Source organism: Aulonocara sp. 'chitande type north' Nkhata Bay, linkage group LG5, assembly GCF_057382095.1.
Source record: "Aulonocara sp. 'chitande type north' Nkhata Bay isolate Kocher_YH1m ecotype deep benthic linkage group LG5, A_spYH_male_GT1.1, whole genome shotgun sequence".
Classification (NCBI taxonomy): domain Eukaryota; kingdom Metazoa; phylum Chordata; class Actinopteri; order Cichliformes; family Cichlidae; genus Aulonocara; species Aulonocara sp. 'chitande type north' Nkhata Bay.
In genome coordinates, this window is record NC_141348.1 from 28,569,010 (window position 1) to 28,586,732 (window position 17,723).

The window sequence follows — 17,723 nt, forward strand, 5'->3', positions numbered from 1 at the left end:
TGCATTTATGAGAAAGTTCGTTTGTCATCCCTAGAAGATATTAGGTCACATCAAAAAAAAGAAAATGGAGAATGTTGAGTTTTTAACAAGACATTTACTTCTAAGTATTGATTTACTGAAGTCAGAGGTAAACGTGTGTGCTCAGTTTCTGGAAAGCCGATGTTTTTAAGGGTTACAATTTGAATCATCAGTATGAGACCAAACATGCAGAGAAATACAGGAATCTGACTGATGCAGATCATGTACATTTGAACCTTTTTTTTTTCAAGGGATGGAGCAGTCAAGACCAGCTTTGTGATTTCTCACAAAATCACAAAAAACAGTAAGTCTAATGGGGTGTTTATCAAAGAGTGTTTGGTGGAGGGTGGAGGGTCTGTCACGCTAATATGCCCTGAGAAAAAGACAAAGAAACATTTGAGAAAGTGCACCTCTCCAGGCAATTCGTAACAAGACGGATGGAGGACACCGCGGGAAATATGGAGCTTCAGCTGAAAAACAAAGCAGACAATCTTGACTTTTTCTCTTTGGCTTTGGATGAGGACTGTGATCTCTGCAATACAGCCCAGTTACTCATCTTCGTACATGTGATAATGAAAGTATTTGAGATTATGGAGGAGCTGGCAGCAAAGCGTTCAATAAAAGGGACTAGGCATGGAGTGATTTGAGGTAAGTGCATGCTTGGATAAGCTGGGACTGAAATGGAACAAACTGGCAGATGTTACAACCAATGGCTGTCCAACTCTGACAGGGAAAATTTTGGGATTGTTGAAACAGATGCAAGATAGGGGACTGAAATAAATCCAGAACTGAAATGGATACACCAGGAGGTGTTGTATAAGTCAGTGCCAAAAATTAACTATATTGTTTATGTTGTAACTAAAACAGTTAGCAGTGAATTGCAGGTAGGTTGTTGCAATTTTGGAGGTTCTTTAGACTGAAAATGGTGACGTAGGCTACCACTGAGGAATAAACTAAATTAAATGTACAGCCTGGTGAAGGCTTACACGGGAAAATGACAGATTCTTTCAAACTAACTGGAGAGCAACATTATTACTCACTTAGTTGCTTGCAATGAAGATGTTGGTTCTCCTTGGATCGACCTTCATGTGTGAACAAACTTTCTCATTGATGAAGTTCACCAAATCAAGATACAGATCCTTCCTCAGTCATAATCACATATCTGCTGTTCTTTGCATTTCTAACGCAGATATTGAGTCTAACTTTTATGCACTTGTACGAACCAGTACTACTATAAACTGGTACTCTAACCAGTACCAGTTTATAAAGAAATAAAATTAATTTTATGCAGAACTGAGTTCCTCTTATTGGTGTGGCCTTCCATAACAGTTTCAGTTTCTTATATGGCCCCTTGAGATTAATTCGCCACCCCTGACCTCATGTGTTGATTTCATTTTTCAGTGCTGGATGGAGACTACTCCAAGGGATTGGAGCCAGCCTCAAGTGGCCATTTGGGGAACTGCAGCTTTTGGTTTCACTTTTAAGCCCCAGACTTTGGTATTTACTCAGAATTAAGTTTCATTTGAAACATTTTTAAAAGGTAAGTTGACCTGTAACGAGGTGAAAACTGCAAAATCTGCATGTTCATGTAGAAACTAATTGAAATTACTGTGTATTGCGGGTTTGCATGAATGTGAAAGTAAGCCACTTATAGGTTAACCTAAACCATTCAGTAGAACTAACAACAAGTAAGTTATCTGCAGATAATAGATTCATCGATGTAATTATTGTGCTTTGCATGTGCTTTAGTTGCATATTTTGGTATACTGGGCACTGCAGACCTGCTCTGTCTATGAAATGCTGTTGTATGTTGTATTAATCAGTTTAAATTGCACTTCTAATAGATGCGTATCTGTTAATAGGTGAATAACCAAAACAGTTCTGACCCGACTAACAAGCATGCCATGAATCCTCTTAAAAGCCTAGAGTGATTGCAGCACATGCTTTTTCCATTCAAACCAATGCTCCAGCTGTAAAACCTGTGAAGGTTAGCTGTTGTCATTCATGGTGATGTGATGTATTACAGGCTTTCAGTCTTGGTACTGCCTCTCGCTGCAGGCCACCTATTTCCCCATGAATCCTCACTCGCTCTGTCTTGGGTTGTAAAATCTGCCCGTTTGAGTACAGCTGTGTGTGTTTGTGTCTGTCAGTGTGACTATGGCGAATAAGCTCCAGAATGTGTGTTATCTATTAATTCCTTCATTAAGCTCTTATCACCAGTTTTAATGCCAATTAAGATGCGCTTTAATGTGACGGCAGGGCGGGCAAGCGACTATGCACTTCTCACTCCACAGTGACAAGAGAAGAGGGGTAGACCACGTTCAGACAGGACCACCCACTTGCCTTATCAAACCACCAAAGGCACCACAGGCCTGTTAGTTTTGCCTCTTTAGTACTGACACTGTTTAATGTGCTCTGTATGGCAACACCTAGCACTTCAGTCACTGCCAACATATTGAAGGCCCATTTGATGTGGGCATCCCACCGTAGAGCAGATTGTAGTGGTTCCTGCTTGAGTTTTTTTTTTTTTTTTTTTTAACATAAACTCAACACATTTCATCTGATTTTTAAAATAGATTAAACTTTAGAAGCATTTGAATGGAGGGTTTCTGAGTTTCACCAGAAGACAGAACTGGGAGATGAGTTGAAAATTGTTGCGAAGAGGCAAAAATCACATGCTCCACTTCACAACGTAGGACATGTAGAAGTCAGAGCTTTCTCTGAATGTGAGCTGACACTGCTCTGCTATATGAACGCACAGGATAGAGACCACATTTAGATGGGTACGTAGCCACATACAGACAGGTGCCTTCTGTGTTCGTACCATATGGAACAAGGCAAAACTTTTGCAAACACAGCCAGGGTCACGATGAGCACTTTTCTGTGCATTATAATTAGGCAGCATTGACAGATCTGCAATATGCAGAGTAAGCAGATGGCTCATGGACAGTGAGAGGGAGAGGCAGGGGGTGTTGTGCCACGACGGGCTACAGGTCTCGTGTTATAGCAGCTGGCTGTCAACTCTGGGATGTTGTATGTCAGCAAAACGAGTTTTTAAAAAGGAGACTGAAGAGTGATGGAGATTGAAAGAAAAGAGAATAATGGTGGATTGAGGATAAGGAGATCTAATATTGGATCATAAATGATATACTGCAACTTATGACTGTCACTATCAATACGGGGTTTTTGGCACTTTTTAAAGCGATCAATTATTTTGTCAGAATGATACTGAATCAGTCAGACTATTGTGTAATTCTAAATAAAGCCAATGTATGATTTGTATTTTCTGACAGTAAAAGATCAGAATAATATCTGGTATATTGAAACGTATGACAAATAGCATAAAATGCTTATACTTTCAGAAGCTGCAAGCAGCAAATTTTTTAGCAGTTTTGCTCAAAAATCTGATTATTTTATGGTTACAATAATTCAATTTTGTCTTTTGACTATTTTAGTATTTGGCTATTTGTTTGGGCAACAGACTTACAGTGGCCAAATGGAAGTGACTATAAGGCTGATTTTGACTGTAAAAAGTTTTTTTTTTCTTCAGACATAGAACCCAAAGATGTCAAATGCTAATTATAGTATATGTAAATAGTCATACAAGGTTATGGTCTAAATCAAGATAGCTAAAAATAGCTAAATAAGAATACAAATCTGAGCAGTCTGCAGAAACATTCAGTCAATACCAAAGGCAAACTGTCTTCAAACAGTGCTGCTATAGCCCTGGTGTACTACGCTGACACGAACCGCAAGTCTAAAATATACTGGACTGACCTTTCTATGAATGTCATAAACCAGAACTACAGCACTTCCTTTCGTGTGTTTCTTCATCTCCTCTCCCTGTGTGGCACTGATGTCTCTTTCCTCCCCTCTATTTTCACTCTCTATCCTTCTCAATCCCAGCTTTGATGTATGCATGAGGGAGGATTTCCTGAAGACCAAAGAGGCCATTACCCAGGGGCCATTAGGCCTCTAGTAGAGCATGTCAATGAGTGCTGAGTCTTGCTCTGTTTTCACATGCGACCACTTGCCTATGTGGGTGAGGCAGGGAAAGATTCTCCGGGGGAGATAAAATAAAATGTAGCTTTTAAATGCTCATATTTCTTGCAAATACATCTCTACTTGTAATATCGCAGCGCTGTTTGTGTGCCCTGCTGTAGAATTTAATATAGGGTTTGTTTACTGTACTGTTGCACGTGTTGAGGTTGGGTCATTAATTGGCGCTGTTGTTCTTTCATGCAGACTAAGAACGAGGGGAGTGAGTCATCATCATCAGGATGAAACGCTCTGACATTTGAGCACGAAAGTCCCAGAGTGCTTTGGAGCCCATCGTCTCTGGGTATGTTTGTATTTTACAGTAAGGTATACAGAGCACTGGGGCCTGAATCAGGGATTTCCCTTATTGATTTTTTCACAAAGCGGTTAGGTCGTGTAGGAAAACACTGTGTTATAGAGCCAAGCAAATAATATGGCATGGTGGGCTATATAAATATTTATGTAAAATAAATGTCTTGTTTGGAGGTTTTTTCCTGATCTTCTTAGTGGATAAAACTAAATAGGGGGATAAGCTGTGAGGTGAGCAGGGAGCGAAGTAAAAGAGACACAAAGGGAAAATAACCTTGATTACTGGAATCACTTTGCTGATCTTTTCAGTACATCCCCGTGGAAGACAAGGGCGCAGTGCCTTTTCTCTGCTATGGTTAAAAAAATACTCTCAAAGAGAGCATGTGGCAAATGAGTGACAGTATATCATGCTGTTTTTTTTTTTTACAGGAAACACTTGAGAGGATCATTGAAGTTTTCTGAGAGCCTTGGGGCTCTCTCTCAAGGGCAACTGACTCTATCATCTGCACTGAATGCGATGCACAGTCATTGTCTAATCAGAAAAATAAAATCTTAGCATTCAGCATGCTGACTAGAGTCGGTTTTACAGAGGGTGAAGCCTCACATTTTCTGTCCAGCCCACCAGAACGTCAGCACAGAGGCCACAGAAAGAGACGGAGGAGGAGGTTAAGGGAGAGAGAACGATGGATAAGGTGGAGGAAAAGTGAGATAAGAGACCAGTGCATCTCTGTGTGTATGTGTGTGTACTTGTCTGGATGTGTGGAGCGTGCCTTTACTGGTGACTTCCCCTGAGGCCTGCAGACAGGGAAACAAGGAGTGATTAATTTTACTCTAACCTACTTGGCCTCTGTCTAGGAGAGCACTCCTCAGAAAGGAAGCTGGAGTCCAATACACAGCTACGAATCCTGCCTCCTTTTGCAACACTCACAAGGATCAACTCAAAATCTTACCAAGTATATTTGTCTTATTTCTAGTCAAAATTATCTCATTACACTTAAAATAAGACACAATCAGCTACAGGGCAACATTTCAGTAAGCTAAAGGAACTTGTTTCAAGACAGTGAATCTTGAAACTAGAGAAAAACTAGAGATTTTTCACTTGTTCCATTGGCAGATTTTTTCACTTAATACAAGATATTTTAGCTTAAAATAAGTGAAAAAATCTGCCAATGGAACAAGTGAAAAATCTCTAGTTTTTCTCTAGTTTCAAGATTCACTGTCTTGAAACAAGTTCCTTTAGCTTACTGAAATGTTGCCCTGTAGCTGATTGTGTCTTATTTTAAGTGTAATGAGATAATTTTGACTAGAAATAAGACAAATATACTTGGTAAGATTTTGAGTTTTTGCAGTGTAACAGATTGGCAGGTCAATCACTTCAGACCAAAACGCACGGCCAATGGGAGACACCCTATGTAGCGGAGCCCCGCCTCTTGTCTACTTTTCTCACCCTCTGAAGGCTCAGCAAAGCTTGAGGCCATTGATCTGTGTGTTTTCACTGAGCAGATCCCTTAGCTGGCCTGATCGATCAGCTATAATAAAGAGTGGATTCTCTATAAGCGTTGCAGCGTGGTCAATGAGATCCAAGGCCCCAGGGTGACAATCACCTCTTTTATCTTCCTCTCTTCTGCCCACGAACGCCACTGCAAGTACGGGTGAATTAAATTACATTTGCATTTAAGGTGTGACATTGTTGAATATGACCCAGCCAACACGCAGTGTTACTTAAATTGGTTGCCAGTGTTATTTTGGTCCCCAAAGGTATGTGTACACACTGTTATTTTATTTGCATAGATTAAAAAAAAAGTCCAGCTCTGGACAGCTCTTTTATTGAGAGAAATCTACAAACTGTTCGCTCATTTAAAATTAGTTAATTTTTCCATGTCCTGGCCCTTTGAGTCAGGTGAATTGAGATACGTTGGCCTAATGTATGTTTGAGTGGACGGATTGAACCAGGGGTGTCAGTGAGTCAGCACAAACGTTTAGTGTGAGTCAGCCAACCTACCGGTATCTGGTTGCTGTTATTATTAATGCGACGATGGGGAGTATAATGGTGTAAATTAATGTGTGAGAGTAGCCATCAATTAAGGTTATTTTTCCCAGCGTGGGGAATAGTAATGTATCAAAACATGACCGTTTCCTGCCTCTCTGCTACACATTTGTTTGAATGAGAGGGAGATGTTCAATATGATTAAAAAAAACTATAGCTCTGGGAACTATAGAAGTGTATTTGTTTCCTCATTTCCTGAGAAACAGATGTTTGTTCTGACTGAATGATCCGTGACAACTATGTACATGAGCAGGGGACTGCTGCTGCTGTAGCTCTTCATCCCTGCCATCAGGTGGGTTTTTCCCCCTCCTGCTGAGGTCCATGCCCCGCAGTGTGTCCTTTCTACCAAAACAGCCCCGTCTTCTCTGTCAGGGAAGAGACAGAAATGCTGTGCAGCAACCCTGCCGACTGCTGTGCGGCTTTCTGTAGCAGAGCACCTGTGTGTCCCCTGCCGAATGACTGAGCCAAGGACAACACAGCTACAAGAACGACTGTCTCTCTGTGCCCAGCAAATGAGCTGAGAGATGCATGGCTCCCCCAGGAGCAGCCGAAGGGGACCGAGTGTCCCGAGCCTGCGCTTTTGACTGGCAGACAACTGGAAAAATCAGGAAAAAAACCCAAACCCGAAGCCCTGAGCACCTTAATCCCTAAACTCTGGGATTTTATAGTGTTGCTTGATCGCAGTAATGAGAATAAATATGAAGTGGCACACCTTAAGTCAGAAACTATACCGTTTCTATATATTGTATGAATGTATCTGAAATATGGGTTTTGTTTAGGTGCAAATGTGCCCTCCAGTTATGGAAACAGGAAGATCAGAGAACAGAGCAGTGCAGGAAAAGGTAAAAAAGCAGGTACAGGTGTGCATGTTTGCACACATACAAAGACACAAGCACACACACGCACACAGCTGATAGAAGGAGATAGTCACTTCTCCAGGGGGGAACTTCATGCTGAATTACATTTACTCTGAGGTTTCTGTGCATTTCTCCTCCTTGTTTACCTTTAAAATGAATGCTATCTGACTTATATGTCCAGAGGAAAAGTTGCTCCACTCAAATATGACCTATTAAATAGCTTATGATAATGGGAGGTTGCTATTTATGAGAAACAAGGAGCCAGACCCTGCCTTTCTGTAAATTCAAAGCCCCTCGTTACCAAATAGCCGGTGAGAGCATGAAACACTATTGCTAGGTATCTAGGTGGCTAATTTTCCTTGCATCCATTTAAATGTTCATCCACTGGACGAGAGGTCTTAATGAGTAGAACAAATATAGTTTGGGAAGCAGCCCCAAGGCCACTGCTGCTGACTGTTTATACTCTAGTTAATATAACATGGCCCTCTGGTATTATGCTTCCAATTACCCCAAATGACACCTTGGTTTCTGATCATAATCTCGAGTCTGGTGAAAACACAAGAGTATGAACTGGACATGAGGAGGAGGAGGAGGTGGCCTGATGCGCGCCCCCGTCTGTTGCACAGAAGTAGGTTGTTTGAATGGAGGAAGGGCCGCCAGTGCCAACAGCTGAGTCAAGTGTCACAGATGGACGAGGCGATTACAGGAAGTTGAGCTACCAGGCTTACAAAAATAAAATCCTACAACTCTAAAGCTTAAATCTAGCCAGAGAGCTTCCTTTAAAAAAGCAGCTAATTTTCGAAGTTGGTGAAAAAAGCGCATCATATGTGGTCAAAAAATGCTCATATGATGTAAGACCGCTGAATTTCGGGTATTTTCTGATTTAAAAAAACACTTTTGGCAGGTTTTTGGTCTCTTTTCTGTTGGATACTGGCCTAAAGGCGTCACATTGTTTTATTTTGAAAGTCACAATGGGAAAATTGAAGCGGCACAGCGACCAGCTTCACCTTGTATGGTTGTTACATTGGAGACGTTGGGAGAGAAAAGGAGCAAATGTGCGCGGCGACGGAGAGGGAGGGAGGAAAGCGAGCGCGCAAATAGGCAGCCAGGCACATCGGCAGCCGCGGCAGAGCATCTTCCTGATCCTGATCTCCCGTGTCTTCAGCTGCCAATTCTTCGTGTGCGTCTCTGATTGAGATTTCACTGCCGGGCTGAAGTGTCCAGAAGCCTCCGCCAACCATCACCTCCCACTACACACTTTCTCCGGAGCTCGGTTATTCTTAGCTCAGCTGTGAGAGACTGTCCTTCCGGTCCTTCTCTTATTTATCTCAGTTTCTTGAATATTTAATGGAAAATGGCGATCTGCGCACAGTCGTACGGTGTCTTCTGCCTCTTGACAATCCAAACTGTACTTATCATATGCGTCTCCACGCCGACAGCCGGGACCCACCTCTTCCCACAGCACTACACGTAAGTACCCTGCACGGTTTTGGTGGGGAGGATAAACTGGGGGGGTGCGGAGTGCGGAACTAGGACAGGTGGCCCCAGACGAGCCTGCACATGAAGCGGCGCTTACCTTGGTGCGAGATGAGCCGCTGTCCCTGATGCTGACACGCAGACGCAGCTTCCGTCTCCGATGCTGCGTTATGAGTGTCATTCTCACACGGCTTGTGTTGTTGTTGTGGTGGTGTTGGTGGGCACTGGCATTAAAGCCCAAAGTCTTATTCCGCTAGTGACAGTCAACATGGAGTACGCACATGTGGCGAAAGAAAAAGGAGGTGGGGGGAGAAAACACAGTGCCAGCGATAGTTAAAAATACAAAAATATTAAAGAGATAGTCCGAGTGTTGTTTTGCTGTCAGTGCAGGAGGGAGAATATCCCGCTTAGACGCAGTCCTCTACAAAGTCTCTAAAAGCACTCGCACCGTGAAAGTAATCATATCTATCTCACCTCAGGGTGTGTTTTTTTGTTTTGTTTTTGCTTTTAATGGCTCATTTTGTTTCAGACTCTAAATGTGGAAACGTCACACTCGAAATTTAGACGCACTTGAGGGCAGCATTACAAGTGACCGCAGGGCGCAGAAAGTAGTAAAGCATCCAGCTGTGAGGAGAGCACAAAAAATAAAGCAAAAATACAAACACACAAACAAAAAACAACAGCAACAAAAAAAGCTATTTCTGGAATTATTCAGCGCACATCTGTTGGGGGGAATATTTAGCATTTATACCCCCATTCCCTTCTCTTATGCGAACATTATAATAATTTCACCTTGAAGGACGCGCAAAGGCGACTGAAGCCAAATGTTTACCGCGACAGTTTACCACCTGTGCACCGTCAACTGTTCAATGAAAGTCAGTAATTTACCCCCGAAAAAATATTTTTCCCTATTTTTTTTTCTTTCAATGGCTATTACTTCACTTAAGATTGTATTTCAGAGTTCCGATAATCCTCTTTATGCAACAATAAACCCTCGTGAGTGCAACAGTTAGGCTCACACTGAAGTATCGTTCCAAATGTCGCCCTCTTTATAATAACCATGACGTGATGATCTGATGCGAAGACTGTGTGTAGCCCGAAGTGCTGTTTAGTCAGTCAGGCTCCCAGAAATGATTCCTGTGTGATGCATCAACCAGATCATGTCTTTAAAATCTCCGGGGCTCTGTTAATTCGATGGCCAAGGTGACTTTCAAAAAAAAAAAAAAATCAGTTATCTTTTATTCTACTGTGGATTGACTTAAAACTACAATTTACCGGATCACTGATTTGATTGTTTTAGCTCTGTAAGTGATGCAGTTAATTTATCTTACACCCGAGTTACTTTGCAAACAAAACCCTGAAATTCAGTTTATTATGACTTTTAAGCAACCCTAATTTCCATCTCCCCCCGTTTAAAGACACGTTTATTTTCCAAAACTACGTTTTCTTTAACTATACACTGTTGTTCCTTTTTAATAGAGAAACTGTGTCATTATTTCTTACTTTCCCAGTGTCCTTGTTTAAGCAGATAAAGAGAAGCTAAATATTCTGTAGGGCTGGTTATATATGCAGTCTGTCATCTCTTGAGATTTCTAAACTGGGTTTTGGGTCACCCACATCACTGTGGTATTTGCCAGAATTTGACAGTTAATTGAAGTGTATTGGGAGCAATGGTGGCAGTTTATTTGATGTATATTGCTGACACACACAGACACACAAACACGCCCATGCACGGGTCAGAGCTTCTCCGTGTTCGAGGTCTAGCTGAAGAAATGCACGTATAAGGATGCTCGCTTCGTTTTCACAGCAGTCTCCAGAAAGTGTGCGTTTTCTACAGCTTGCCATCTACCAGTATGGTCTGCATAGTACTAAATATTACACTGAAGTGTTGTTTATGCTTATAATTTAGTGTGTATGTAGGTGTCTGTGGTAGACTGAGAGGTAGCTGCAGGGAAGTTATTTCCTCATTTTAAAAAAAAAAAAAGTTGATAACTGGAATCTAAAAGTCAAAATATCATCAGCACTTTGCACCAGATGATATGACCACACACAAAAATAGCCCACCTTCTGCCCTAATAGATAGATGAGAGTGGCACTTCGAATGATGAGATCCATTGCGGCCGAATGAGCGTAGTGACAGTATGGGTCTGACTCACACAGGTCTTCCATCCAAACTCATTTCATCACACTTTCTGCTTTTCCATAATGTTTGGCTAACATAAATCATAAAACAACTAAGACGAATCAAAACACAAGAAGGCAAATGGCAAAGTTGTACTGCTGCTTTGGACTACAGAGAGCCAGAGAGCACCAGTCGGCTTTCATGTAGTGCATTATGACAACTTTTGTCAATTGAAGAGAGATCACAGCTTTCATAATGCAGAAGGTCTCCGAGCACTCACTGAGCATTAGGCCACAGTAATGCATATAATTTACCAAACAACAGCGTCCTGCTATCTCTGCAGCTGCTATTGAATGAACATACTTCATACTGCAAGATATTTTTTGCCACGCAGTCTCCAACTTCTTGCTTTGTGCTTTAAAACATTGTTATTCCAGCTTTATTTGACCTGGTGCGATGCAAGTCGTGTAGTCTGTTCACACACAGAATATAAATATGGCACAGATGTTATATTAAGTGCTAAATGTATTCAACTTAGACTGAAACCAGGCCTTTGTGCATCAGTGCACGTGTGTATAAATGACCTATAGATACTTTTATCACAATATGAGACACAATAATGTTAGAGATTACACAATGAAAAGGTAAATGAAAATATTAAGTTACTGCCAAACTGTAATATAAGATCGATCTATCTATCTATCTATCTATCTATCTATCTATCTATCTATCTATCTATCTATCTATCTATCTATCTATCTATCTATCTATCTATCTATCTATCTATCTATCTATCTATCTATCTATCTATCTATCTATCTATCTATCTATCTATCTATCTATCTATCATGTTGTGTGTAGTATCCAGACTAAAGAGGTTGCGTAAGAAGTCTGCCTGGCTCGGGGACAGAGGTATTGTCCCTCACTGTTAGTATCACTGTGTCCTGCTCAGCTCTGTTCTCACTGTAAACTTGTTTTCATTTCATATTGAATGACCTTTTTATAGTCACAGCTTCCCCCCCTTCTCTGCTCCTTTTAGAGGCCCTCTTGCTCTCCTTTAATCACGGTCCCTATAAACACAGGGAACTTGCTCACTCGCTGGCGTGTTTGCTCTGCTGTTACTCGCTTGATGAAGCCCGCTCTGGCTTGGTGATTATGGCGGGCGCTGTCACTACTTGGCAGATTTGTGCAATTTAATAAATCTGTCTCCCCTCTTGTCTTCAGAGCAAATCTGACATTTAAAGATGACATTTGTCTCCGTCATCATATTAAAAGACAAACGGCTGTGTTGTTGATGCTAGTGATTAGCTATCTGCAGGCTGCTGAAAGGAAAAAGGTTGGCATGGAATCAGCGGTTGGCTAGCAAACACATGACATAATTTATTCATCTGATTGCTGAAAGATGAGCTTTCATAATAGGTTTTTTTTGGTTCTCCTTTTTTTCTGTGAAAATTTGTTCTTGGCTTTTCACATGAGTTGTTCAGCATGAATCTTGGTTGGCAGGTTGGCCCCTGCTGCTTCTCTAAAGTGATCTGGTAAAAATCTTCATCCATTAAGTCATTTGTTGCTTGCTGAGAGATATACAGTGATGAGCTCCAGTCGTTTGATCTCTTAATTCCAAACTTGGCTCCGTCTAACGGAGATCAGCTCCTGCTTAGGCTGCACTTCTGTCAGACCTGAGCAGTTTTATTGTAGAACCGCTGATCCCAGCCGAGCGTAGACAGGCACGTACGCTGCCGGTCCTGGACGGAACACATACATGCAAGATGTGATGGGGAGAGAAGATGCTGATGACCAACCCAGACATTAACTGGAGATAGGATAGTGATACTTCCAGACAGGCATCCCAAAAGGGGCAGAGTGTGGCAGTTTTCCAGCAGAAAGAGAGCCACACACTGCCGCCGTCTTGCAAATGCACTCACTTATACGCAGTGGTAGAGAAATGAAAGTTTTCGTGATGATGTTGAAATGATAATGTTGAAAATGTCTTAACTTTACTTTTGCAGAATGATTCACTGGGCTGGACGCATTGAGAAGGAGCTGGAAAAGGTTCTGCAGCACGTCACCGGAGCTCAGCAGATGAGATCGGTAAGTTGACGTCACGCCTGCAAGTGACGCCCCGCATTTTCCTGCATTATTAATCAGTATGATTGCACTCCTCTTCAAGGTCCAGCGTGAGGGTGTGGATATCTTTAAGGTACTGTGTTGACTTGAGTGATGAAGTGAGATAATATAGAAGCAGTGATCTTCTATATTAGTGTGACATAACTTCACGAGTGGAGATGACTGCCTTTTTTCCAAATCATCTTTTGCTGTCAAGAATTTTCCTTTGGCCGGATCCCCCTTAACTTCTAGTAACCTCTAGATTGATTGCTCATTTAATTTGAAATAAGCATTTAAAAAATCGAGACACACATTAGGCATGATTATGGTGTTGGATATTTAAGTGTCTATTTAAGTGTTTCCTTCTGGTTTTTTGCACCATGTGTCTGTCCTGTGATAGGCAGATGGTTTAGCATAGTGTGACTGACACAGTTTCATCATATTTGTGCTGCGTGCGCGTGTTGGCCACGTTTCCAGAGTTTGTCATTCACCCTGAAATAAATGCTTCATTATTGCTGTGTAGATGAAAATGATTCATCCAGCCAGTACGGAGCCTGTGGCTTTAATTCCAGCAGCAACAGTGGTTAGTGCGATAGCAATGTTGATCTGCAGGGCCCACGATCCCTTTATAGGAAGTCTGGTTCAGCTCTCTGTTAAAAAGGTCCTAGCCTCTGATCCTATGAGTCTTACCCAGTACGTAACGCAGAGTTCAGATGAAGCCGATGTGGGTGAGGGGGCTCGCCCAGTCCTGACTGCCTCGAAATCATCCCAATGTCTTCCCTTTATTCATCTGGTAAATTTTATGAAATCATACATTTTTAAAGTCAGACATTCAGAGATCAGAGCGTCCGCTGTGGCACGTCATTCCTCACACACACACACCCTCATATTTCTTAAGGCCGTTTCTACACAGGCTTTCAGTTAGGCCTGCCCTTAGAATGGTTGCTGTATTTTCACATTATTATATTGGTTAACTTAAACATAATTATACCTGTCTGGTTATATTCTTATCAGTATTTAGCATAGTGAACTATCAGCAAAATTACATATGAATCATATTTCTGTGTCTATAAATCACATAAAAACCTGGATGATGAGTATTTTACTTGTGGTTGGAGCTGAGCTGAGAGATCTCAGGCTCCATGACAGCTGTTAGTATAGTGGCGACACTGATGGATCCCAGAGAGGAGGAAGTAAGCTGACAGAAATCGCGCTGCTGTAAAGGGTAATGACCATTAGTGGATATCAGGCGCGCACTCAGACAGCATGATAGAGACAGGTTGATTTTTAGCACTCATCCAGTGTAAACAAAACACAGAGAGAGTGTTTACCTGCTAAAATATTTGCCTTTTGCTTTTTTGTTGCTCCCACTGGGTAGTGTGGATATCTACACAGGCAGTAGACTTTAAAAATAAGGCGACTCATTGTTTGAAAGTCAAAGTATCTGAAAAATGTATTCTATCTCAAGAATATTGTCATTTTTAAAACATTATTGATTTAAATGTGGTGTAGATGGGGATAAACTGGGTGGAGAAAGGCTTTTTCAGCTAAAGAGTTTGAAGAGTTTTCTCAACGTATAAAGTTGCCGATCACCCTTTAACTGATCTAAAAGGTTAATAAACTACTAAAGTACTACCCTCTTTTTAAAAAAAACAAAAAACAACTCAGCTTGTGCATTTTGGTGATAATTTGCTGCCAATTTTGATCTCAAGTTGGCCGGGTCTGTAAATCCACTGAAAAGTAACCAATAAAAACCCTCCACATTTCCCCACTTTCTTGTAGTGTAAAGACAGAAAACATTCACATTTAGTGCAGTTCAGCTGTAGCAATAAGTCACTTTTCTTCACATTCACATGTTTGCTGTCATTGAAAAGAAATGCTGCTGCCATAAATCACACAAACACGTTTGTTACTTCATGGGTAATGTCTCTGTCAGGAGGAAGGCTGTAAAACGGACAATTTGTTTTATCCCATGGCTCGGGTTTAACTAGCAGTTTGGACGGCTGTCACGACCCGATCACTTCCGTCAATAATGACCTGCAACACAATGTTCCTGATGCAATATCCCCCTTAGATTTGTTGGCTTATGTTACAATTTTTTATGTTTTGTTTTGGATTTCTGATTATTGTTAAATTACTCCATTCTTTTCTTCACTAAATGTTGGAAATGGCCAAAAAAGGCTGTCATATTACTACTCATTATAAAACTCATTCAGCATGTATAGCTGAATGAACCTGAACTTAATGATTCCTAAAGCTGCAAAGTGGTGTTGACATGACATTAAATGCTCAGTAGGATTTAAGTTCTGTGGATTTAAACTAATTTTCACTGGCGGTGACTCGAGTTTATTCTGTGGACCAAACCCAGTGAAGCCACTCTCTTCTGAAAACGCTGCGTCTGCCTGGCGATGGTTTGCGTGGGGTGCCCATATGGCTGTGCGTGCATGTGTATGCGGTGGCCTGACTGTGTGCACAGGCCGGGTGCGAAAGAACATTTATCATTGCCCCAAACAGGAGTCGTCACAGGGTGTGCTAAATGGCCCAGCATGCCTAGAAAAGCCATTTTCTAAATGGATGCCTCTCTCTATACGTGTGTCTGATAGAAATCTTCCCAGGGCTATGCCGGCTGGTAACAAGATTGCCTCCCTCTGCGCCCCCTTCCTCTTCATGCGCAGTTTATTCTCAGAGACAAAAAATGTAAAGTGTGTGCAAATTATTTTTGAGTTTGTCTTACATGGGGAGAGACAAGGGAACTAAGTTGAATGTAATGTGGCATGCTCAGTTGGTCTCGGTCGAGATTTTATTTTCTCTGACAAGCGAGGTAGTGGGTGAAAGAGAGAGAAAGGCCAAGACAGTCCGAAGTCGCACAAGTAAATAAGGAAAAAACAACAAAAAAACATGCTCCGCTCAAGCATTGCCCCGTACGCTATATGAAGCTAATATTTCTTTGTTATTGACCTATTGCTTTGTTGAATTTGGATATGAAAATTTTCACTAAAATTTTGGCAAACAGATTAAATGGACATGTTGGGTCAATTATCCATCTGGATCAAACTGGGTTTGTCCCCCAGAGGTTTTCCTTCTTTAATGTTCGAAGATTGATGAATATTATGTATCATAGGCACTGGGGAGCTTCCACGATCGCAGTACTGAGCTTAGATGCTGAAAAGGCGTTTGACCAGGTCGAGTGGGCCTATATGCTTTGGGTACTGGAGAAGTTTGGTTTAGGCGAACAGTTTATATCATATGATATATAGGCATCCTTCTTCTTCCATTCTTACTAACCAAGATAGATCAGCGCCTTTTTTTTTTTACACCGCGGGACATGACAAGGCTGCCCTTTGAACCCTTTGCTTTTCACTATTTCTATTGAACCTCTTGCAGTAGCCATTAGGAATGAGCCCTCTATTGACCCTGTCCGATTGGGGAATATCAAGCACTACATTTCTTTATATGCGGATGATGTTGTTTTGTTCTTGTCAAATCCTGAGCGATCTGTTCCTGTACTTTTAGATGTGGTGAGGTCGTTTGGGGAAATCTCAGGTTATACAATTAATTGGCAGAAGAGTGAGTTTGTGGCTTTAACTGCAAACTTGGATGTTGATTTTTTTTTTTTTTAAATTTTGCCTTTTAAAATTACAGACAGATTGAAATACTTAGGTGTTATTTTGCCTAAGGATCCTAAATTGATCTTCAAGTTGAATTATCTTGAACAAGTTGAAAAATTGAAAAAGGACATTGAGAAATGGAGGGCTCTCCCTATTTCCATGGTAGGTCGCATTAATGTAATTAAAATGGTTTCCCTTCCTAAATTTTTATATTTATTTTTAAACTTACCTATTTTTTTGAATAAGCAATTTTTTTTAAAGTGATCGACTCAGTAGTATTACCATTTGCTTGGGGCTTTAAAACTCACAGGATATCAAAAGTTCATCTATGTAAGTCTAAACTTAAGGGTGGATTTGCTCTGCCATTGTTTCAGTTTTATTATTGGGCTGCAAATGCTAGAACTCTTGCTTACTGGCAGGAAGGGTACAAAAAGGTCATGTCTGCCGATACCCACCTTGGGTGGTCATAGAGAGTGGTGGGGTTGAGAATAGTTCCCTCCCTGCTCTTCTTTTTTCGTCCTCTAATCCGCGAACCAAGGTCAATAATTTTACAGTTTTGAACTGCGTTAAAATCTTTAGTCAGATCAAAAAAGGTTGTGCTCTACCAGACACTTCGATCCACACTCCAATACTGTATATTGTAATCATGCATTTCCACCCTCATGTTTAGATCCCTCTTTTGAGGTCTGGACACAGAAAGGTATTATTACTCTCAAAGACTTATATATATTGACAGGCAGTTTGCATCATTTACTCAGTTGCAAAACAAGTTCTCTCTCCCTGCATCACATTTTTTTCATTATTTACAGATAAGAAACTGTTCGTCAGAGTATTCTTAATTTTCTATCTCTTCCGGAAGAGGGGTCAATTTTTACACTCCTTCTGAGTTCCCCGGATTCTAAAAAATTGGTTGTTGGTTTTGTGAAAGCTTTTTCTGAGTATTTCAATTTTAAATCTGACTTTTTGAAGATGGCATGGGAGGAGGAGCTTGGTTTGCAAATAGGAGATGAGGTGTGGGAGAGGAGTCTGTGTAGGATCCATTCTTGCTCTATAAATGCAAGGCATCAGTTAATTCAATTCAAAGTGCTTCACAGACTTCATTATACAAAAACTAAACTGCACAGGATTTTTCCTTCTATTAGTCC

At 41.1% G+C, this 17,723-nt stretch overlaps 1 protein-coding gene across 3 annotated transcripts in view; it reads left to right on the forward strand.

Moving 5' to 3' along the window:
- Positions 1–8,314: 8,314 nt before the first annotated feature.
- The window catches only part of cacna2d2a (calcium channel, voltage-dependent, alpha 2/delta subunit 2a), a 183,748-nt gene continuing 174,339 nt past the window's right edge, over positions 8,315–17,723 (forward strand). For all 3 annotated transcript variants that reach the window (XM_086292772.1, XM_086292773.1, XM_086292774.1), the window contains exons 1-2: positions 8,315–8,739; positions 12,874–12,955. In XM_086292772.1, the coding sequence (XP_086148898.1) occupies positions 8,624–8,739; positions 12,874–12,955 (198 nt within the window). In that variant the 5' untranslated portion in view covers positions 8,315–8,623. The remainder of the gene's footprint in view (positions 8,740–12,873; positions 12,956–17,723) is intronic.